The sequence below is a fragment of the Syngnathoides biaculeatus genome, chromosome 15, assembly GCF_019802595.1.
Source record: "Syngnathoides biaculeatus isolate LvHL_M chromosome 15, ASM1980259v1, whole genome shotgun sequence".
NCBI lineage: Eukaryota > Metazoa > Chordata > Actinopteri > Syngnathiformes > Syngnathidae > Syngnathoides > Syngnathoides biaculeatus.
The window spans coordinates 1,504,117-1,527,841 of record NC_084654.1 but is presented as its reverse complement, the minus strand read 5'-3'; the positions used below and the strand labels follow the sequence as shown (position 1 = coordinate 1,527,841).

Genomic DNA, 23,725 nt, shown 5'->3' with positions numbered 1-23,725 from the left:
CAGATATTTTTTTTGTACCCCAAGTCGTACTTTTCAACCAGCCAGCCTCTCGTGAACGACCGGCAGCAGGGTGGGGGCGCGGGTATGGGGGTTGCAGGCTTGGATCGCTGTAATAGGCATTGTGTGGTAAGAGCCAACAAACCGAGAAAAACAGCGAGTCGATGCTCCGTGTAATTACTACTCCTGCCAATGAGCAAACAAAGCAAAAATAATGTACAGTGTTCAAGCGTTTGAGGCAGAATACACACAGGAGGAACTCGACGTGTTGGGAAAGGTGTGGCGCTGACGACAAACAATAAGAGTCCCATTAGATGAACCATGGAGATTTTATTCTTTTCTGAGGAGATGTTTTGATGTTGATGACGGAAGGCGTGGCCAGATTTTTTCATTTATTTATTCATTTATTTATTTTTACCCCAAGTCATACTCTTCAACCAGCCAGCCTCTTGCGAACAGCCGGCAGCGGGGGTAGGGTTGGGGTTGGGGGTTTTCACGAGCGGATTGCCGTAAATAGTAACCTGGAACCGTTCACCTGGCGGCACAACCGAGTGCTGAAGTGTTTCGATCGTGTTCTGGAGAACCAGCGGATGAGGGTGATCGCACTCCAACCCTTGTCAGCCAATTGGCAACCAAGGCTGTTTGTTCGGGATGGAGAGAGTCAAACCGGCCACACCAACAAGCCACCAGACAGTGGACATCTGGGTTATTCACGAGACTGGAAGCTGCTGGCAGACCTGGACAAGAAGCTCTGCTTTCCAACTGAGATTGCAACTACCACCCTACGACCACATCTAGTGCTTTGGTCTGCCTCTGTCAAGCTCGTCTACATCATCGAGCTAACAGTCCCCTGGAAGGGGGCAGTCGAGGAGGCCTATGAGCGGAAGCGGCTGAGGTATACAGGACTTGCAACCAAAGTGCAACAGCAAGGCTGGAGAGCAGAGGCACACCCGGTGGAAGCTGGCTGGAGAGGGTTTATAGCCTCCTCAACATCCAGGCTACTCAGAGAGATAGGAGTCCAAGGGAAGGCCCAGATCTCTCCAAGCCGGTGGAAAATGCCAGGATAAAGATGTAGATAAAGAGGAAAGACCCCAATGGGCCTTCAGGAAAATTGATGGCACCTCGAAGGTGAACCTGGGATGCTGGGATTCACTGCTGAACCCTCTCGAGAGCGTCATGGGCCTATCACCGAAACACTTGATGACGGAAGGAAGCCCACTTGATAACCTGTAGGGTGCCATCACTTATTTGAACATCCCACACAGCCTCATCAGAGCCAAAATATGCATAAATAGATGGATATTAACATCTAGTCATACATCATACATCTTCAAACAGGACAATAATCCAAAACATAAAGCCAAATCTACAGTGGAATGGTTCATAGATAAATTTTGCGCAACATTGTCAGAAGATTGCCATATTATTTTTTTGTGTTTATCACCCTGCACTAATATGTATACTGTTGTTGATTCGACGTTTAAGAAATGAAAAAACCTTGTGGTTCTTATTTCTGCCCTCATGTCTTCTCTCACCACATCCATAAACCTTCTCTTTGGTCTTCCTCTCGCTCTTTTTCCTGGCAGCTCCATCCTCAGCACCCTTCCACCAATATACTCACTCTCTCGCCTCTGAACATGTCCAAACCATCGAAGTCTGCTCTCTCGAATCTTGTCTCCAAAACATCCAACTTTGGCTGTCCCTCTGATGAGCTCATTTCTAATCCTATCCAACCTGCTCACTCAGAGCGAGAACCTCAGCATCTTCATTTCTGCTACCTCCAGTTCTGCTTCCTGTTGTTTCTTCAGTGCCGCCGTCTCTAATCCTCACCACTGTTTTGTAAACTTTGCCCTTCATCCTAGCAGAGACTCTTCTGTCACATAACACACCAGACACCTTCCGCCAGCTATTCCAACCTGCTTGGACCCGTTTCGTCACTTCCTTACCACACTCACCATTGCTCTGGATTGTTGACCCTAAATATTTGAAGTCCTCCACCCTAACATTTATACACTACATAATAAATATGTGAGAGGCGTGGCTCTCCACGGCCAAGCGTGCGCATATGCGGAAGCAGCTGTGGCGGGCGGCAGCGTGGCTCTGTGCCACTTTCTGCCAAGTGCTGATTGTGTTGTGTGTCCTTTTTTTCATGCCACTTGTTGCCACATCATTGTGTGTATATGCATGTGTGTTCACAAGCATCAGCTAGCATAACTCCCTCACCCAATGTCACAGTGTTACTGAGCTTGATCAAGTTAAGTTATGTTTTCATATTTGGCCATGTGCAGGGATGAGAATGACCAATTTAGAAAAAAATTGAAAATGTCTGCCTTGGGTATTCAATGGGGGTGCGCCCACCTTTGGGCACGAACATTTTTTACAAAACACACTGTTCAAAGTTTACTTCGAACAGTGTAAATACAGGGCAATCATAATATTTTGAAAAATTAAAATGAGTCCAAACAACCAAAATAATTTTGCCAAACCTCAGACATAAAAATGTAGACTGAGTGAACTTTATATCAAATAGGCCACTGCACTTTGTTATACTTCAGAAATAACTACATAAGTGTGTGTGTGTTTCTTTCGGCTTGTCCCTTTCGGGGTCGCCAAAGCGTGTCATCTAAGATGAACGCATATATATGTTTGGCACAATTTTTATGCCGGATGCCCTTCCTGACGCAACCCTTCTCAGGGAGTGGAGGCCCCAGTGGGATACAAACCCACAACCCCTGGTTTACCAAACCAGTGCTCTAACCACTGAGCTACGGGGCCTCAAATAACTACACAAGTAATTTGTTTATATATATATATAATATATATATATATATATATATATATATAATATATATATATATATATATATGAGCGAGAGAGAGAGAGAGACAGAGAGAATCATGAAATATAAAAGCGAACGATATTAACAGTTGTCAATTATATAATATTTGAGAAATTTACATCCAACTTACCTTTGTGTTTCCTGGTTTGGATATGTTCCTCTTAATTTTTAGCTCCTATCGCTCAGCACTTTGCAGGGAACGGCCACTTTTTATATGTGTTTGGTTAGTTTTAGAGTTTTTGTTCTTATCTGCACGGTTACTATTTTTTCAAGCCATGCCCAAGAGACAGAGAGAGAATCATGAAATATAAAAGCGAACGATATTAACAGTTGTCAATTATATAATATTTGAGAAATTTACATCCAACTTACCTTTGTGTTTCCTGGTTTGGATATGTTCCTCTTAATTTTTAGCTCCTATCGCTCAGCACTTTGCAGGGAACGGCCACTTTTTATATGTGTTTGGTTAGTTTTAGAGTTTTTGTTCTTATCTGCACGGTTACTATTTTTTCAAGCCATGCCCAAATGAAACAGTTTTTTACCCCGTGGTTTTTATCAGTATCCCTGGCACGATCTTCATCTTTTTGCTCCAAGACTTTCGCCATCCTGGAAAACGTGCATACCGCTCGATAACTTATGTGTACATATGTCTATAAGTTATTTCTTTGCAGTAGTAAACAGAATGCTTCTCTACGAAATGTTAACATCAGAGTGAAAATACCGATGAAATACCACCAAAATGCTGCCGGAAATCAGAATCTTGTTCTTATTATAAACACCAAATTTAATGCAAACAGATAGCAATGCCGTAAACAGCAATACCATTTTCCGCTATCACAGCTGTGACTAATTTCACGACGAGCGTTGCCGATTGATGCTGGCAGCCGGTCTTGATCACAGCCTCGCCTCGCGTCAAGCCGTAATGTCCCCCCAACCCCCTAATTTTCCTCAACGAATCTACATGTTTCACAACAACGACATTTTCATTTGAAAAAACTTGGAATTCCGTGAATCCACGGAAAATTCCCATCCCTGCATGTCCAATTTTTTACATTGTTTCATGTGTTTTGGACCTAGTGCATTCATGAATTTTGAGCTCACCGGAGCCTGATAAAACGAGAACTGACATGACAGACAAATTCTGGGCATTTACAACCCAAACTGCAAATCTGATAAGGTCATCAAATATGAAATTTTTTTTCATGATGACGTGACCTTTAATATTTCTAAATGTGGGTCGAATGACAAATAAGTGACATTAATATACAGACTGCTCAAAGCTAGCACAGAAAGACTGAGGAGGGGTTTCTGTTGCCGTAGTAGCTGCAGTAGTAGACTAGTAACTGTCCTCACCCCACACACTCGTCCGAATGCACTCACCAATGCCGCGGCGCATAAACACGGATGCATGCACCCACACACAAATTCTGAACTGCCATGGGTGATGTGGATATTGTTTCGTGTATTTTTTAATGGGTAGGTTTTTGTTGACATACAAGAAAGGTAAATACATCATTCATTGGTTATTCCTGTATAGTTGAGTCAGCCACATAAACGTGAAACTAATACTGTCAAGAACATAGGCAAACTATAAAGGGTAGAGTTGAAAAGAAGGCCCCACTCACCTTCAAACCCAATGAGCAAAGGAACATTTGGGCAGCTCTCTCTCCACAGCTGGTCAGATAGCAACCAAGCAGAGCCTCAACACAGTCTGCAATGCTCTTATCTGCAATGCACTGCTCTGTGTGCAAATCGTAGGAGATTGACTGCTTTCCAAGGTCATTCCCGTAGGTCTCTTCTGATGGATTCCAAAAACCCACCACAAAGTCATCCTCTTCACCAGCCTTGCTGGGGTCAAGGTAGCACATTGCATCCCATGAACTGTAATCAAAGTCCTCAGCTGAAGAAACTGTGGGTAGTGGCTCTGAGTGGTGGTGGGCTGAGGGTAATAGATTTTTCTTTGGGACCTTCCATTCATAAGGGGTCTCCATGCATGGTGATGAGCCTGAAGCAGTGGTTATAGTGGGTGGGAAGCTGCTGAGAGAGATCTTTTTACCAAATGCACCAGATCCTAGGAGCATATTGTCGATGAATTTGATGTGTTCCTTGTAGTACTCCAGGTCATCCTCCATGTTGACCTCATCTTTTGGTTCATTCTTCAAAAGCAGGTGTCCATCATCGGTGATCTCTTCAGGCTCGCTACTACGGTCATGACCAGAACATCCATTAGATAGAAGCTCTTCTTTGGCCTGAAAGAACACGGGCAGAAATAATACATAAAATAATCTTTTACAGGTTGGTTGCACTTTAGTATATAATAAAATATGAGCTATCATGTCCTCCAGTATAAGAATAAAAGATTACTTATACTGAGAGGAGAAACCCAGGGCAGATAAGATCGCTGAAGGGAATATGTCTCTTAGTCAACCTGTAAGACATACTGCATTGCTTAATTCCTTTCTTTGCCACCACTGGAATAAGAGAAAGTGGCTGTACATCCAGAAGTTTGGGCTTCCATATTTATAATGCTTTCCGGAGAACCCAGACTTACATAAGGGGAAGAAAACAAAAGAATCTGTATGGATAATTACTTTCCAGTCAATGACAATAACCCTACTGTCATGACCAGAACTCGAGGTTGAACCCAATATGCACGACTCACGAGACCAGGTTCAGTTCAGGGAGTGTATTTATTCAGTCCAAGGTCGATACAAAGACAGGCAACAAGGTCAAAGAGGACACCTGAGCAGGCTTGAGCAGGTTCACATGAAAGGTCAGGTGGACCCGCATCGACTAAGTCCCAAATCTCATGGTGACTGGAACAAAACCAGTTCCATAGCCATGATATGAACTGGGGCCCCCTGTCGGAAACTATGTCATTGGGAAGTCCATGCAACCTGAAACTGTTTTGCGTAGGGGACTTTCAGCAGTGCAATGAAGTGTACAATTTTGGAAAGATGATCCAACACTGTGAGAACAGCGTAGCTCTACAAATAGCTGTGTTTTGGCCATACACGGGTGGCAAACTGTATGATTGGTATGGGCCCATATGATTACGCTCCGGGACTGTGAGTGTCCTTTAGCACATCTTGTGTTTCAATTTCCCAGGTGAAAACTGAGACGAAACAAGGTCTGAGGAGGATAGGCACAGGGTCGGATTCGGTCTTCTCCCTATCGTGAAACCACGACAGCACATCATGTTACCCTTTCCTGGTTCCCGGCCAATAGGACATCACAAAGTGAAACTGCATGAAGAAGACTGCCCACCTAGCTTGCCTAGCATTAAGCCTTTTAGCTGACTTAAAATAGGTTTTTGTGGTTGGTTAATACCAGGAACGGAACCTGAGTTCCCTCTAACCAGTATCACTATTCAGACAATGGTCATTTGACTGCTAAAATCTCCCGGTCGCCAATGTCATAATTTTGTTCTGCTGAGGTCATTTTCTTTTGGAAGAAAACGAGGAGGCTGCAATCTTCCGTCCTTTGGACTCCTCTGTGAGAGGACCGCCCGTATCCCTGAATTCGACGCATCAACCTCGATGACAAACTGCCAATCGGGACCCAGCAAGGCGAGAATCGGAGTGGAGGTATAGCTGCCCTTGAGTTTATGGAAGGCTGTCTGACATGCTGGGTTCCAATTGAAGGAACTGGAGCGATGTTCGTGTATGTAATGGAGTTGGGTTTTTACTGCAGTAAAATTCCGAATGAATTTACGGCAGATACTGGCGAACCCTATAAACCTAAAAGAAGTAAGACTAGGCCAATGCAGAACAGCCTTGACTTTACGGGCATTCAGGGGGATCTCAGCCTCCAACAAGACGAAGCCCAACCATGATATGAACGGTTGGTGGAACTCACACTTTTCCGCCTTGACATGTAGGTCATGATGCACCAAGTGCAATCGTACAGTTCAGATGTGCCCGACAGGATTTTTCGTCAAGGGAGAAAATCAGAATATCGTCTAGATACACAAAGACACATATGTTGAGCATTTTGTGTAAAGCATCGTTGACAAAATTGTGAGTCCAAAAGGCATTATGAAATATTCATAATGACCTGTGGGCGTGTTAAATGCTGAAAAGGTTATGTCAGGACAGCAACCTGCGCTAATACCCGTTTACAGGAACTGCCTTAATTGGAGTTGTTTTTCCAGAAGGCTTCAACCTTGTGTGACTTGCCAAAGCAGAGTTGTTTTTTAGCAGGCACCTGCTTTGAGTGCCCAACTACAAGGTGTTTTTCAGCAGTCTTAACGGCCTTGGGTGTTTTGAGACTTCGGCGGCGTTCCAACGTTGCAAATATAATCTTTGTTCTGCTTTCACACACACCACACACACACACACACACACACACACACACACACACACACACACACACACACCACACACACACACACACACACACACACACACACACACTCGGTGTCGGACCACAGCATTTCCTGTGTCACATTGTGTGTCACAGAGCGTTCTGTTCATTAAACGTCAAAGTGTCACATTTCACGCCTCTGGAATTGGACGAACACGCGGAAGGACCCCAAAACGACTGCCTTCCAACAGTTGGTGACCCTGACGTGATTAGGAACCATCCATTGGACTGACAGGCAGAAATTTTGGCGCACCACAATTGACAAGGTAAGAAGACATTTATCTTCTCAATATAATTTCGGTCTGTTGGCCAGTGTGTGGTAAGGTTTCACTTCCTATTGTTTGAAATTGAATAAGAGGCGGTGATATGTGATGTTATGGTCAGAAAGTAAAGAGAATAAAAGTGCAGAGGTAATCGTGGTGACAAAGAGAAACAGAGAAAAAAACAATACATTAAGAGTTGTAATTAGCACAAAGAAGACAGATTCGCTCTTCTAGTGAGTTTTAAGCACTAAGTCCTCTTTTGTGTTAAGAGGTGGTATCCTTCCCTTATGGAATCTGAACTCCGGGCGAATCTCATCCACCACCGGGGCCATGCCACCAAGGAGCTTTTTAACCACCTCAGTGACCTCAACCCCAGAGATAGAAAAGCCCGCCTCAGAGCACCCAGACTCAGCTTCCTTATGGGAAGGCGTGTTGGTGAAATTGAGGAGGTCTTCGAAGAATTCTCCCCACCGACTCACAACATCCTGAGTTGAGGTCAGCAGCGCCCCGTACCCCACTATACACAGCGTTGAGAGTGCACTGCTTCCCCCTCCTGAGACGGCGAACAATGGACCAGAATTTCCTCGAAGCCGTTCTCAAGTCATTCTCCGTGGCCTCACCGAACTCCTCCCACGCCCGGGTTTTTGCCTCAGCGACCACCAAAGCTGCATTCCGCTTGGCCTTGATACCGATTAACTGCCTCGAGAGGGTACTCTGCACTGCTGTTTGTTGCATAAGCACAAACAACAGTCAGGACCCATCCCCCAACCTGCAGGTGGAGGGAGGCTCCCCTCTCACCCACTGGGGTAAACCCCAACATATAGGTCCCGAGCCGGGGGGCAACAAGTACACCCACACCTGCTCTGCGTCTCTCCCTGTGGGGAACTCCAGAGTGGAACAGAGTCCAACCCCTCTCAAGAGGAGAGGTGCCAGAGCCCAAGTGGTGCATAGAGGTGAGTCCGACTATCTAGTTGGAATTTCTCGACCTGATGCACACACTCGGGCTCCTTCCCTCCCAAAGAAGTGACATTCCATGTCCCTAGAGCTAGTTTCTGTAGCCGGGGATCGGATCGCCAAGGTCCCTGCCTTTCGTCACCGCCCAGCTCACATTGTACCCTATGACCTCTCTCACAGGTGGTGAGGCTATGGGAAGGGGGACATATGTTACCCTTTTGGGCTGTGCACGGCCAAGCCCCATGAGTGCAGGGCCGGCCACCAGGAACTCGCCTTTGAGCCCCACCCCCAGTCCTGGCTCCAGAAGGGGGCCCCGGTGATCCGCGTCCAGGCAAGGGACACAAGATACAATTTTTGTCATCATCATATGGGTTTTGGAGTCGTACTTTGTCTGGCCCCTCATCTAGGACCTGTTTGCCATGGGTGACCTAAGCAAGGGCATGAAGCCCCAGACAACTTAGGTCTTGGGATCATCAGGACACACAAACCCCTCGACCACGATTAGGTGACGACTCAAGGAGGGGAGAGATTTGGATCCATTATACAATAATTATGCATTCCAAAAAAAAAAAAAAAAAAAAACGAAAAAAGGCCAATTTGTCACCTTTGGATGTGCCTTTATTTTCTTGTAACATCTCAATTGTTGTGCATGTCAGATCTTGCCATGGATTAATGATTTTACGATACATCAATGCGGCTGTCACAACACCCACACTACCCTTTCCTAATCCCCACTCGGCCCTTTCCCAAATTTCCCCCTCCCACACCCATTTCACTTGCATTGATTCAGCAAATGCCTTTTTCTGCATCCCATTGGATCCAAGCATGCTGTAAGAATAATTGTGAAGATAATTATCATACATCTACTTCCAATAAAGAAATGATTTGCTCTGCTCTAGATAACGTGGCAGCCCCCTAGCAGGAGATAGCACGAACAAAAACATCTAATCATCAGAACTGTTAGAACCAGGAGCACCTGCTGACTGTTAAAGAAATGATGACCACACATGTACTCAGCAATCTTCCACACACATGCACACGCACTTGAACAAACAAGTACACTTTGTTTCCAATTATGTTTTGCTTGTCGTCTCCTTTTTCTAACGTCCATGTAAATAAGGGGCGTCTTGAAACTAAATAAATAGAGGTGGTGAGGAGAGGATAATCAGAATGCAGTGGCGAATTATACAGACAATTCCTTTCCTCTCTCCTCGCCAGCTGTCAAACTTGAAATGGTGTCTCTGCTTCCTTTTTTGTCCAGTTTAATGAATGTCTAATTGGTAAACCTGACATTTACTTGGTCCTTCGAGCCGGATCTCAAGATACCTAAGGTTTCCAGGGGCTGAGTCGACATCCAGGCAAAGACCGTGGCCACGGCACTTGAACCCTCTCGGAACTGGGCCTCGACTTTGCGTCTGGAGGCTGAGGGTTGACGAGAAGCCGAAGGAAGTAAAGACATCTCTGGTGAGTAGGAAACTCACACACTCATGAGGAATGAGTGAATGTGCGTCTGGGTGACTGTGGCAGAACCAAACCTCGAGAATACTAGTCCCTATCGAGTAGACAAATTAGTCTATAAAACTGAGAAAAGTCACAAAAATGGATCGATTAATTACTGTATGTACTTCCTGCCATCTAATAGAAGAGGATTTTTGTTCTGTCTGTCATTGTGCCTCACTGGCATAAATAGATGAATAAAGATACATTGTTTCTTGGAATAAATTTTTTTTAGCAGCTACATAAAATTGGATAACTTCCCATGGAACACCTGAACAGCACTCACAGAACACTAATGTACCCCCAGGCACACTGTTTGAGAATCAGTGCCTTATGGGACAATGTTAAACAATCTGAGACCAGATGCTGCTGTATTCACAGTGGTATAAAAATCTACACAGACAATACTGGAAAAATAGAGGATTAGCGACAACTACAGGGAAAACATTGGCACATGCAGAGCAACTATAAAATTTGCTTATAGCAGTTCAATTACCAAAAGAAATAGCCATATGTAAATGTACAGTAGAGACATCAAATACAGACAAAGAATCATTAGGAAATGGATTTACAGATAAAATAGCAAAAGAAGCAGCAGCCAAAACCTTTATGGAATTTGCTGACCATGGAACAAATGAAGACATACTTTGAGATGATTTGTTAAACAAAATGCAACAACAAAGCTGACCAGCAGAACTAAAAATGTGGAAAAAATAAGGTACTACATTACAAAATGGGAATTATGTCAGCACAGACATAAAAAATAAAAATCTACCAAAAACATTTTTTAAGTGGGCGGAAATCTTGAGGCATGGGAAGTCTCAGGTCTCAACGGGGGGAATGGTAGCACTGCAACATAAAGAAATGCTTTCCTCTGCTCTAGAAAACGTGGCAGCCTCCTAGCAGGAGGAGCAAGAACAAAAACATTTAATCATCAGAATTGTTAGAACTGCCGCCTGTTAAAGAAATGATGACCACACCCAGTGAATTGTACGAGACAGTTCCTCTCCTTTCTCCTTGCAAGACTTGAACTGGTCTCTTTGCTTCCTTTTTTGTCCTGTTTAATGAATGTCTGATTGGTGAACCTGACAGCAGTACACACATCAAATACAAAGTGTCATTAGGAAACGGATTTACCGATAAAACAGCAAAAGAAGTAGCAGCCCCTTTATGGCATAAGGTGACCATGCAACAAATGAAGACGTACTTTCAGATGATGTGTTAAACAAAATGCAACAACAATGCTTACCAGCAGAATTATAAATGTGGAAAAATAAAGGTGTTACATTACAAAATGGGAATTATGTCAGCACGTATAAAAAACATTCAACCAAAAATTTATTTTCAATGGGTAGCAATCTTGAGCCATGGGAAGTATCAGGTCTTAACAAGGGGAATCGTAGCCCTGGTACAAAGGCATTAGATGACCCATGAATTTAAACAAAATGCAAAAAAAAAAAAAAAAAATTGTAGGGCTTGTTTGACCTGTGCTCGACACAATCCACAAGGGAATGTGCATCTAAAACGTGGTCAGTTTCGTCAGGCAACACATCCATCCATCCCTCCATCCATTTTCTTAGCCGCCTATCCTCATAAGGGTCGCGGGGAGTGCTGGAGCCTATCCCAACTGTCAACGGGCAGGAGGCAGGGTCCACCCTGAACTGGTTGCCAGCCAATTGCAGGGAACATGGAGACAAACAGCCGCACTCACAGTCACCTATGGGCAATTTAGAATGTCCAATTAATGTTGCATGTTTTTGGGGTGTGGGAGGAAACCGGAGTGCCCGGAGAAAACCCATGTAGGCACGGGGAGAACATGCAAAACCCACACAGGCTGTCCTGGGATTGAACCCAGGTCCTCAGAACTGTGAGGCCCACGCTTTACCAGCTACTCCACCGTGCCGCCAAGGCTAAATGTTTCTGTTCGAGTGGTACCTGTGGAAACCACCCAAGGTCCCAAAAAAACAAATCGGATAACTACATGCAAAAAAACTGAATTCGAGTTAATTAAAATGACACAATAGATACATAAATGTAAAACCACATTCGTGTGACAATAATCAGGCTATGAGAGTTACAAATGTTGCAAAATGTGTACCTATGAATGGAATTAGGGCTTATGTGTTTTCCCAAAATGCTAAATTCCTTGTGCAGACTTGTGCAGGTCACAAATTACAATATCTTGCCTTTGAAACAGTTTTGAGGTTTAGGGGAGTAACTGCTTGTTTAAACACTAAATTAGATGTAGAAAAATAGTTTCAAATCGCAACAGGCCTTTCCGAACAAAATATTAAGTGGCTCCTTAAAGTAAAACAAGCAGCAAAAAAACGTGTAAAAAAAAAATTGTTTGCACGGGTTCACAGATAATACCAGTGCTACTACCTCATAATGAATACAAAAAAAAAAGGTGGCTGAGAGATTCTGTGTATCCATTAACTTCTTTTGAAAAACAAAAAAAAACCAACATTGTTTTCTAATAACGTATCACCAGGAAATATCACATGCATCGAATTGATAGGAACTGGAAACAAATTAGGAAATTTATCAGCATTGATGTGTAAAACCATTTTTGTGCAATTGTTATGGTGGTCCGGCAGTAACAGTCTTTTTGATTTTTTTTATGCCAGATGCCTTTCCTGACCCAACCTTTCTGCATTTATTCGCAGAGAGAGATGGAACCTATCCCAGTTAACTTTGGGTGGAGGCAGACGACAACCCGGGCTGGTCAGCGGCCAGTCACGGTGCAGATGTCAACACCATTACTGAGCGGGGGTCGATCCCACGCCGCCTAAACTCAAAACGGCCCTCTGAGGGAAACCCAAACTACAATGTAGCCCGCAAGAAAAATGAGTTTGACATCCCTGAACTACACCATCAGATTGAAAAAAAAAATGGAACAAGTTACTATGCTTTAATAACTTTATTATTGCCATTCGTCTATTCACCCTATGCTCTTTTTATGAATTACCATCAACAGTACATGCAGTTTTACCCGAACACTGGCATAGACTGAGGAGGAGACGAATGACATGGACAAAATAGAGACATGTGGATAAACCTTACACACTCTATAAAGGTCATCTCAGCTGAGTCACCCAAAGAGAAAGGTGAGCAAAGTCCACCATAAGGTGGGTGCAGATTTATGGTATCTGAAAATACCCGAAGGTTGGTGAAGATTTAAAAAACAACTGACTCATTTTGGGGTGACTTGGTCGACATGACTTAAAAATGGCTAAATAATATGATAGCATGTTGGGCTGCAACGTTGACAGTTGTCATGATATTTTTGTTCATATGGTACTTTTGGGCATCTGTAAAGCTGAGAAAAACATAACAGAACCGATAATAACACTCAGTCAACTATGCCTACCACACTTAAGATAAAGAGGCGCCACCTCATTTCAAATAGCATTGATGAAAAACTATGCAGCAGTCACCGAGGTATGAGGGGAGGACTCCATGTGTGCCTCCCAATAAATAATTTGAGCACTATTTTAAATCCTTGGCCGAGTCTAATTGAACATTCAAACAAATGGACTCTACAAGAAATAAGGTATAGAGCAAAAAAAAAATGGTATCTGACAAAGAATGCAAGAGACAAGATGGAACACCCTGGTAACGGACAAAGGTAACAGATGGACCCCCTCCTGGGGAACACAATCATATTCTCAGCATCACAAACACCTAATGACCTTGCTTTATTCCCCAGGCTTTTACTCACGATTTTAATTTCTTGGCCGACTCTAATTGGTGGGATTCCATCTCTGGGCTGATGCTATAGGAAACCCCCATTTTCTTCTCACCATCTGCCAATTTAATGCTACCTTGAACCCGACTGCCATACAAAAGAGTCTGTATAGTATGGAGGGAGTTTAAGTACTTTAACTGAAAGAGAGAGGCACATTTTTTTTTTTTTTTACAAATAGGAAAAAAAACTGTTATTAATGTAGAATGTAGCGAACAAGGTAAACTATGGTTACATCACGTGCATGGGCCCTACGACACTACTGCCTGTCATTCTCGCAGATATCTCAACACTGTGTATCCTGGAGGTAATGACTAAAACAACTCCTAATACCACTTGTCAGAAATGGAATAGTGTTTATCCAACAACTAAGGCAGTAAATAATAATGATATTTTTTACTAATGTTGCATTGGCTAAGTTTGTCTGTGTTAGCTTTACAGGGTCATGTGTTCAGGTAAGAAGTCTCACCAAAACATGGTGTCATGATATCCATCTGCAAACTGCCCTAATGCTCCCATGCAGCAATGTGTGGTGGTGGTGTGTTGGTCAAAAGTCGTATGATACACTGATAAATGGAGCAGGAACGTGTACACTGGTATTACTGCTCTTATCTGTGACTGTGTTTCCATCCAAAGCAGAGAATATAGAATTGGCCGCATCCATCTTTGGACCTTCCCTTAGTTTCTCCCGAAGGCAAAGGTCCTCTTGGAAAGATGGAGATCCAACGTACATTGATACAATTGGCATCGCACGAGGCGTACCAGATAAGGATAAATTGGCTAACCAGATTGCTGCAGGATGGGAATCCATCTTGTTATGGATAACACTGAATAAAAACAGACAGAATCACTTACATACATTACAATGTACAGAAACTGGGTAACTATACGGAAGCAGGCTTTATTACCATAAGGGAACAACCAGCTGCAACCTCACTCATGACGTTCCAGAACCGCATAGCATTTGACATGCTCCTGGCCGAGAAGGGTGGCATCTGCTCAATGTTCGGTGGCCAGTGTTGTTTATTCCAAATATCACAACACCTGATGGGTCCCTCACAAGGGCCATTCAAGGCCTCCACACCCTGAAGGGGCATTCTGGTGTGAACAAATCAGCCTGGTCTGAGTGGTGAAAAAAAAAAAAAAGTTTGGCAAATCTAAAACTTGGTGTTCTCTGACCAAGTTTCTTTCGCTGTGTTTGCAGCTATTACATTGTGAGGATGTCATTGTATTCCCTGCATAAGGGCATCACTTAACCGACTTATAACCACTCCTATTGCCCCGACAAACTCAAAATTGGCAGATATATATCCACTCTTGGCACAACAGGGTAATGACAGTGATATTTCTGAGCACGATGACGTTATGACTTCTCTTCCAGACCTGTTCGCTGATCCAGAAGATTACAAATGATTAGTGCTACATTTTTCTCTGAGTCTGTTTTCATAAATATGATTCTGTAGAATAAAGCTGAAAGGGTGATCTATTAGATCATGTGAGGATTTGAGCAAATGTAGGATAAACAGGAGGATAAACAGGAAATAATTGTAAATATAATTCAGTAACTGCTTCTGCCTGCAATGAAGAAATGCTTTGCTCTGCTCCAATTCAGTAACTGCTTCTGGCTGCAATGAAGAAATGCTTTGCTCTGTTCCTGCCTGCAATGAAGAATGATTTGCTTCTGCCTGATATGAAGAAATATTTTGCTCTGCTCCAATTCAGTAACTATTTCTGCCTGCAAGGAAGAAATGCTTTTCTCTGCTCCAATTCAGTTACTGTTCCTGCCTACAATGAAGAATGCTTTGCTCTGCCTGCAATGAAGAATGCTTTGCTCTGCTCTAGAAAATGTGGTAGCAAATCTAGGATAAACAGGGGGGAAATGTAGGAATAATTGTGAATATAATTATCATACATCTTCCAATAAAGAAATGCTTTCCTCTTCTGTAGATCGCATGGTAGCCCCCAAGCAGGAGATAGCAAGAACAAAAGTATCTAATCATCAGCTGTTAGAACCAGGAGCACCTGCTGCCTGTTAAAGAAATGATGACCACACATGTACTCAGCAATCTTACACACACATGCACACACACATGAACAAACAAGTACACTTTGTTTCCAACTATGTTTTGCTTGAAGTGTCCTTTTTGTAACATCCATGTAAATAAGGGGCATATTGAAACTAAATAAATAGAGGTGCTGAAGAGAGGATAATCAGAGAATGCAGTGGCAAATTGTAAAGACAGTTCCTGTCCTCTCCCTCGCGAGCTGTCAAACTTGAACTGGTGTCTCTGCTTCCTTTTTTGTCCAGTTTAATGAATGTCTAATTGGTAAACCTGACACATGCAGAAATATTTTGCGTTCACATGGACTGGTGAATTTTATTCACACACACATCGTCCACAAGGGTTTGTATTGTCACTCAGACTTTTTAATGCCAATTTGAAACAACTGTTGGCTCCTTTGCAGCTTCCGGATGGAGTACTGCTGGTACAATATATGTTGATGACATTTTGCTTGCTGCTCCTTCTGAAATACCGTGCATTGACGCCACCCACTCACTTTTGGCTCATCTGGCCACGATTGGGTTTCAGTGCTCAAAAAGCAAGCTTCAAATCGCCCGCCCTCAAGTTTCATTCTTGGGCAGCCTTATTTCACGACAAGGTACGGCCATGACTCCTTCTCACAAGGATGGCATTCTACACCATCCACAGCTGATGAACGGCAAACAAATGCTTGTCTTTTTAGGCTTGTGCAATTCCTTACGACACCATGTGCCTTATTTCACAGAGTTAAAACACTCAATGCGGGCACTTGTCAATGAACAGGGGATGAGAAACTTGACCCACCCTCTCCATTGGACACCTGACTCATTTATTGCTTTAAAACAGCAACTGTCCTCGGCTGCTGCGCTAGCCATCCCTAACTATTCCAAAATGTTTTCCCAGGATGCGTCTGAAAAAGCCAGCAGCATTACTGCTGTTCTTTTTTAGAAATAAGGAGGTGGTAAACAAAATGTTTGCTTATATGCAGGTCATGGTAAAAGGATGGTACGAAAGACAAATTTGGCTCATCCCACGGGGTCAGAGTTCCTCGGAGCGGCATCTTCCGCCCCCATCCTCTGCAATGAGAAGCACATGTGTGCGCACTTCGCTCCCCAAGACCTGATTTGTCCGGTTGAGCAGTTAATATGGGGGTTGCGCAGTCCCAGCCCCAGTATAGACTCCATATATCCCAAATCGCATGGAGACTGCATTGATTACCATGGTAATTGGGAATGGATCAACGAACCTGTGAGTGAGCATCCGCAACTCCACGTGGAGTGGAAGACTCATAAGGCGAAGAGGCAAGGTCATCAATGAGGCAACGTTAGGTACAGCAGATCTGGAATTGCGGAAACGTGACAAGGTAAAATGATCTGGTGAAGGACCAGACCACAGATGTGGCAATATATATTGACTATAATCAGTGAAACAAGCAGGTGAGCGCGTTTGCTCATCCAAGCAGGTGCAGCCCGGGTCGAGGAAGGACACGCCCATGAGACCATATTTCATTCAGGTGAAGTCACGGCAACAACAAACAACCTTACTTCTGTATAAATCATGACAGATAACTTTTCAATCTTATTGTGCTGAAAGTCAGCAGGGACAATGATGAAATGAATGTGTGATTGGATTTACAGTCTGATCGAGAATGACACTGAATGACAATGAAAATGTTGATGACAAATGCGCTTGATGTGGTGTCAAAGTCTGAACTGGGATTGAGGATTATGGTGACTGATAGAAATTCCCACCCACCCTTGAAGAATTGCACGCCACTCAAACTCAGACCAGGGCAGGCAGGATCTTTTCAGATCCTCCACGCTCCGGCCACCAGTTCTTCCAGCTCCTTCCGTCGGGGAAGGCGCAACTGATCAATGCAAATTAAAACTAACAGGCATTCAAACCGTTTTTGCCCTCTTGAAATTCAGTCATTAAATTCTTAATCAGCGAACCATCTATTTTCTGCTTTGCACCATTGTTCGGACACACCCTCACACCCTGCTGGTCCAATCAGTATTAGTATTAGTATGGATTAAGATATACTGTAGAATATCGCAAGACTTGTCACTTTAAACTACTCCCCTTGCGTAATTGTCATTGGACTGCCCTGTCACGGTGAACTGCAAATGGGTCAGGGCACTCTGTATAAGCTTAACATAATGTGCGGGGTTGACATCCTCTAACTGCTCTCAATGCTCGAAGACTCCATCTTTGCAAAACTGTGACTCTTACAAGGAATAGTTTCCTATTAATTGAATGTCTATTGTTCTTTTTCTCAGTACTCAACAGTGTCATTCCAGGGTGCCACCAACTGCTGGAGAGAAATTTCTTGCGTGTTGTTACATACTTGACCATTATATCTGATTCTGGTATGGAAGTCCTAATTTTTTTATGACAAATATTTCTGTGCTGTGGAGTGTGATAGAAAGAAAGAAGAGCACCTGGAGTGACTCAGTTGACAGCAAGATGAATACCCCAAAATAAATAAATAAATCTCTGAAATACAGTTATTCATGTAAATGCTCCATCAAGAACCATTGGATGCATCAACAAAGGGTGTAGGAGGGCTAGGTAGATGACCTCAAGATGGAGGAGCAATCCAAGAAACTTTCCAGACAACCATTCAGACAACATGAAGCAGTACGGGTAATTACAGATCATAATAAGCAGTGAACAAATAGAATCTCTCTTGAAATATTTGCATGCATATTGACTCTTACTCCTACAATATCTCATTTACTCAGAAAATGAGTTTAATTCAATAACTGACCAAAAGAAAAGGAAGTGTACTGAGTGTTAATGGACATGGACATTTCCCAGTATATAATCAACTAACCTCATCAGAATCCAGTTTGTCAGTAAAGGTCTTCTCCTGATTAACAACATAACCAGGAGGCAGCCAGTTGACGGGGGGATCAAAGATGGACACGACCATCCTGCTGGGAAGTCCTTTCTTCTTCCCCAAACGATACAGGTTACAGTTGCTCACCTAAATATCCAGGCAGGAGACATCGTCATCAACAGTGATACACTGTAACAGTACTGTACCATTCAATTTGTGGTGATATTATGTAATCCAAATGTAAAATGACACCACCATAATGGTGATATTTCTGTAAGAGATGTATAGACAAGGCACTGTAACTATGCCGTTAACGGATCCAATAAAAGGCATAACTGGATTTAAAAAAAAAAAAGAAAATTGGTTGTGCTTAACAGGCTTGTATAAAACTTGCCTCAAAAAGGCTTTCGCACAATCGACAATGTAACAAATTAAAAAGATACAGGAAAAGGACTGTAATCCTACTGTGCCCCAAAAAATGTTGAACATCATCATCTTGATCATCATCAGCTTGAGAAAAAATAAGATATGAAACAGGAGGATCAGGAGTCAGCATTGGGACCTAAATATCTATACTTTGTGAACGTCAGCTATTTTATGCCCCTAGTTTTCATTGAAATAATACACTTCTTGGGAATTAAGCAACATTTAAAAAAAAAAAAAACTACACATTTTGAGACAGGGCTTGAAACACTTAAAACAAAGGTGTATCAAACTCAGTGTGGAGGCAGAGTCTGTCTGAGGGTGGGCCGCAACCTCTGTGCACATTCTTGTGCACACAATTTAAATCAGAAATTACAGAAAAATTGAGTCTGAAAAAATATGGATAAGAATTTAATGAGTGAATTGCAAGAGGGGAAACACTGTTTGAATGCCTGCTAGGTTTGATTTGCATTGATCAGTCATCAAGGGTGAGTAGGTTGGTGCCCTCAATTCATTCAGTGGTTTTGATTGTCTGTTACAATCTGAGTTTGTCCTTTTTTGTGGCAGCCCAAACCAGACTGTAGTGGAGCTACACAGCACTGAATTGTTTTGTTGTTTTTATTTTGTTACTATTTATTAACATAAACCTACCATTATAATTAAAGACCACATATTTTTAAAAGTGTGTGACATCAGTGTGGAATAAATTATTTCCTCCACAGTACACATATTTTGCAGCAACCAATGCTGCCATCCAAGCAACGATGTTTTCCAGGGACCACCCTGCTAATTTCAGAAAGACAATATCAAGCCACAATCCACAAGTTGTAGAAAAAGAGTCCCGTGTACTTGACTGGACTGGCAGCAGTCCAAAACTATCTCCCTCTGAAAATGTCTGGCGCATTTGAGGCATAAAATCTGACAACGGTGACCAGGACTGTTGAGCAACTAAAGTTGTACATCAAGCAAGAATGGAAAAGAAATCCACTCACAAAGCTTCAACAATTATTATCTACATTTCCCAGTTGCTGAGTGAGAATTGGTAAAAGGTAAGGTAAATTTAACACAGTGAAAAATACACAAATCCCTCTCTACTTCGTGGATCACCTATCGCGGATTCAGTGCATTGTGTTTTTTTCCCACCCCCCTCCCCCCCCCCCAAAAAAAACCAAAGACAGGTCATCTCACAGTACGTACTACATCACTCTAAGAAGCCCCCCCGCCCCCCAAAAAAAAAAAGCCAGAAAGAGGTTGTTCCCCAAAATCTCACAATACATGGCCGCGGTCATCCTCTCCTTAATACAGTGCAGTCGTCCTGTCCCATGTGCAGAAAAACACCCCCGAAGCAAGATGCTACCACCCACATGCTTCACAGTAGGGATGGCGTCCTTGGGATGGAACTCATCATTCGTCTTCCCCCAAACACGGTGAGTGGAATTATGACCAAAAAGTTCCATTTTGGTCTCATCTGACCACAAAATGTTTTCCCATGACTCCTCTGTATCATCCAAATGGTCATTGGCAAACTTAGGACGGGCTTTGACATGTGCTGGTTTAAGCAAAGGAACCTTCTATGCCATGCATGATTTCAAACCATAACATCTTAGTGTATTACCAACAATCTCCTTGGAAACGGTGGTCCCAGCTCTTTTCAGGTCATTGACCAAGTCCTGTTGTGTAGTCCTGGGCTGATTCCTCACCTTTCTAAGGATCATTGAGACCCCACGAGGTGATATCTTGCATGGGGCTCTACTTTTATTGAGATTGACCATTATGTTTAGCTTCTTCCGTTTTGTAATGATTGCTCCAACAGTGGACCTTTTTTCACCAAGCTGCTTGGCAATTTCTCAGTAGTCCCTTCCAGCCATGTGGAGTTGTACAACTTTGTCTCTGGTGTCTTTGGACAGCTCATTGGTCTTGGCCATGTTACAAGTTTGAGTCTTACTGATTGTATCGGGTGGACAGGTGTCTTTATGCAGCTAAAGACCTCACACAGGTGCATCTGATTCAGGATAATACATGGAGTGGGGGTGGACTTTTAAAGGCGGACTAACAGGTCTTTAAGGGTGACAATTCTAGCTGATAGACAGGTGTTGAAATACTTATTGGCAGCTGTATCACACAAATTGTTAAAAAAAATCATACATTGTGATGTCTGGATTTTTCTTTTTAGATTATCTTTCTCACAGTGGACATGCAAACTACGATGAAAATTTCAGAGAAATTTCAGTGGGAGAACTTGCAATATAGCAGGGTGTTCAAATACTTATTTTCTTCACTGTAAGGCTTTAGGCATTATCTGTTACATTTAGCTCTAATGGGGACTTCAAGTTAGAGAGGTATTTATCATCTAAAATATTCAGTCATGGGAAGATTTGGTGTGCTGGCTGTAATATTTGGTCAATTTCTGTACAGTCTTTTGCTAAGTGTGTACACTTTGACTTGAGAATAAACGCCAGTGAAGTGTGTAATATATTTCAGTTAGCTACAGTATAGATTGTATGTAGCTGCTACCACCATTGAAGTGGATCAGTGCCTTGCAGAAAGACGTATGAACAGGCACCATGTCTTTGACAATATCCTGGCCATTCATCTGCCCCCTCTTTTGTCATATGTATAAAATTATGTAAAGATGTTTTAAGGCAGAGTTTCTTGTTGCCTGTTCCACATTAAACATTTTGGAGGAACTATTGCTCAATGATTCTTCAAACCCGAACCAATTCCAAATGACTGCCGAAATGATGGCTCTTGTGTAAATTAGCTCCCATTTCTTTCCTGCCACATCTACAGGAAAAACAGTGTGTCAATAAGTTATGGAAGCATCTCTGGAGAAAAAAAAAAATCAATTGAAAAAATAAACGTATCTTAAAAAAAAAGTGAGACTGCAACCTGCTCCCCCGCCCAACTGCCCAACTAAAAAAAATACATTCATACATACTTGACAAACATATCATTGTTTATTCTCCAGCCCTGGTATCCCTGAACTTCTCATGCAACTACAGAACTCACCTTCTTGCTGCGCATGTAGCTGAGTCTTCCCTCATGGGCATCAGGGTAGGTGCAAAACAGATATGTGGTGATGGCATGCTTAAGGAATGAATCTCCCAACATTTCCAATCGCTCTAGGTTGAAGCCATCGCTGGCATTTGAGAGGGTCAAGGCCTGCAGGATAAGGCCTGGGTTTGGGCCCAGACTTTTTATCGAGTCTCCTGCCAGTTCATTGGGATGCAGGACAGCAGCAAGACTGCGTGCTTTGCGAGCACTGAGACACTCTTCGGCCTGTCTGTAGGTTGAGGTAGCATTATTGTTGTGAACCATGTTCCTTCCTGGTTTACATTCGTCAGTTTGTGGTGGAGGACACGTGCTTGGAGTCTTTAAGCTTTGAGAGGGCTGCACAGTAACTGAGGTAGGCATTTGCATTGGTTCAGGGCAAAACAGTTGAAGAAATAGAGACTCGGAGGATTGACAGCTATGTAGGTGAGTGTGCTCTCCATTTGGAAATATAATGCCACCATTGTCAGGAATTAGAGTAGTGCCATTTGCAAAGTTCTTTCTGTAATTGACAATGGCTTGGGAATGGTGAGGGTGACTTTCATCCGTGAATGAAATGCAATCAGGTGACTGGTGCTTTTGTTGAAGGTCATAATCCTCACTGAAGGGCATGAATATTTTACGGTCAATTGATTTCTTCCACCCAAAGTCCAAGTTTGGATACCTGCCAAACACAAAAAGTAAAATTAGAGTCTCACAGGACCTGAAATGGGAGAACAACATCAACGCCATCCTCAAAAAAGCCCAGCAAAGGATGTACTTCTTGCGGCTTATGAGGAAGCATGGCCTGTCACAAGAGCTGCTGAGACAGTTCTACACAGTGGTCATCCAATCAGTACTGTGTACGCCCATCACAGTCTGGAGCTGTCACAAAATAAGGACAAACTCCGACTGCAACGGACAATCAAAACCGTTGAACGTATTGTCGGCACCACCCTAACCCACCCTTGAAGACTTCCACGCCACTCAAACTAGGCCCAGAGCGGGCATGATCCTTTTCAGACCGTCCACATCCTGGCTACCAGCTCTTCCAGCTCCTTCCGTCGGGTAGGCGCGACTGATCAATGCAAATCAAAACTAGCAAGCAGTCAAACCATTTTTTCCCACTTGCAATTATGTCATTAAATTCTTGATTGGCGAACCTACTATTTTCTGCTTTGCACGGCCTTGGGGCACATCCTCACATCCTGCTGGCCCAATAAGTATTAGAAATATATAGCGTAGACTATTGCAGGAGTCATCACTTTAAACTGCTCCTTTGCACAATTGTTATTGCACTGGTCTATAACGGGAACTGTGAACGGGTAAGAGCACTCTGTATCAGCTTAACAATGTGGGGCATTGAAACACTTCTAACTGCTCAAAATGAAGAAGACTCTACATCATGCACATCTGTGACTCTTATAAGGAATAATTCCTATCAACTGAATTCCTCTTGTTCTTTGTTCTAGCTAGTTTGTTTGTTCTTTGTTTTGAATGTCATATCAGGGCGGCACAGAGTGCCAGATACACATTCCTTGTGTGTTGTCACATACTTGGCTTATTAAAAGAATCACATTACAACAGCAATTTCCATTAGTTAACTTTTAATATAACTCATTTGGCCTACTTAAAATGATAAATGACAAAACTCTTTGAATGAAGATTGTTTGTGAGATTTGTAGTATGCTATGTGAGAGTCCTGCTTTGGCTTAGGTGAATGAGGTC

At 42.9% G+C, this 23,725-nt stretch overlaps 1 protein-coding gene across 6 annotated transcripts in view; it reads right to left on the bottom strand.

Moving 5' to 3' along the window:
• dicer1 (dicer 1, ribonuclease type III) overlaps window positions 1-23,725 on the bottom strand; it is a 266,759-nt gene that overhangs the window by 48,924 nt on the left and 194,110 nt on the right. For 5 of the 6 annotated variants that reach the window (XM_061842862.1, XM_061842863.1, XM_061842860.1 and 2 more), the window contains 3 exons: window positions 21,977-22,682; window positions 18,539-18,691; window positions 4,462-5,085 (listed from right to left, as the gene is read on the bottom strand). In XM_061842862.1, the coding sequence (XP_061698846.1) occupies window positions 4,462-5,085; window positions 18,539-18,691; window positions 21,977-22,682 (1,483 nt within the window). The remainder of the gene's footprint in view (window positions 1-4,461; window positions 5,086-18,538; window positions 18,692-21,976; window positions 22,683-23,725) is intronic. The other variant, XM_061842865.1, reaches the window with a different exon arrangement.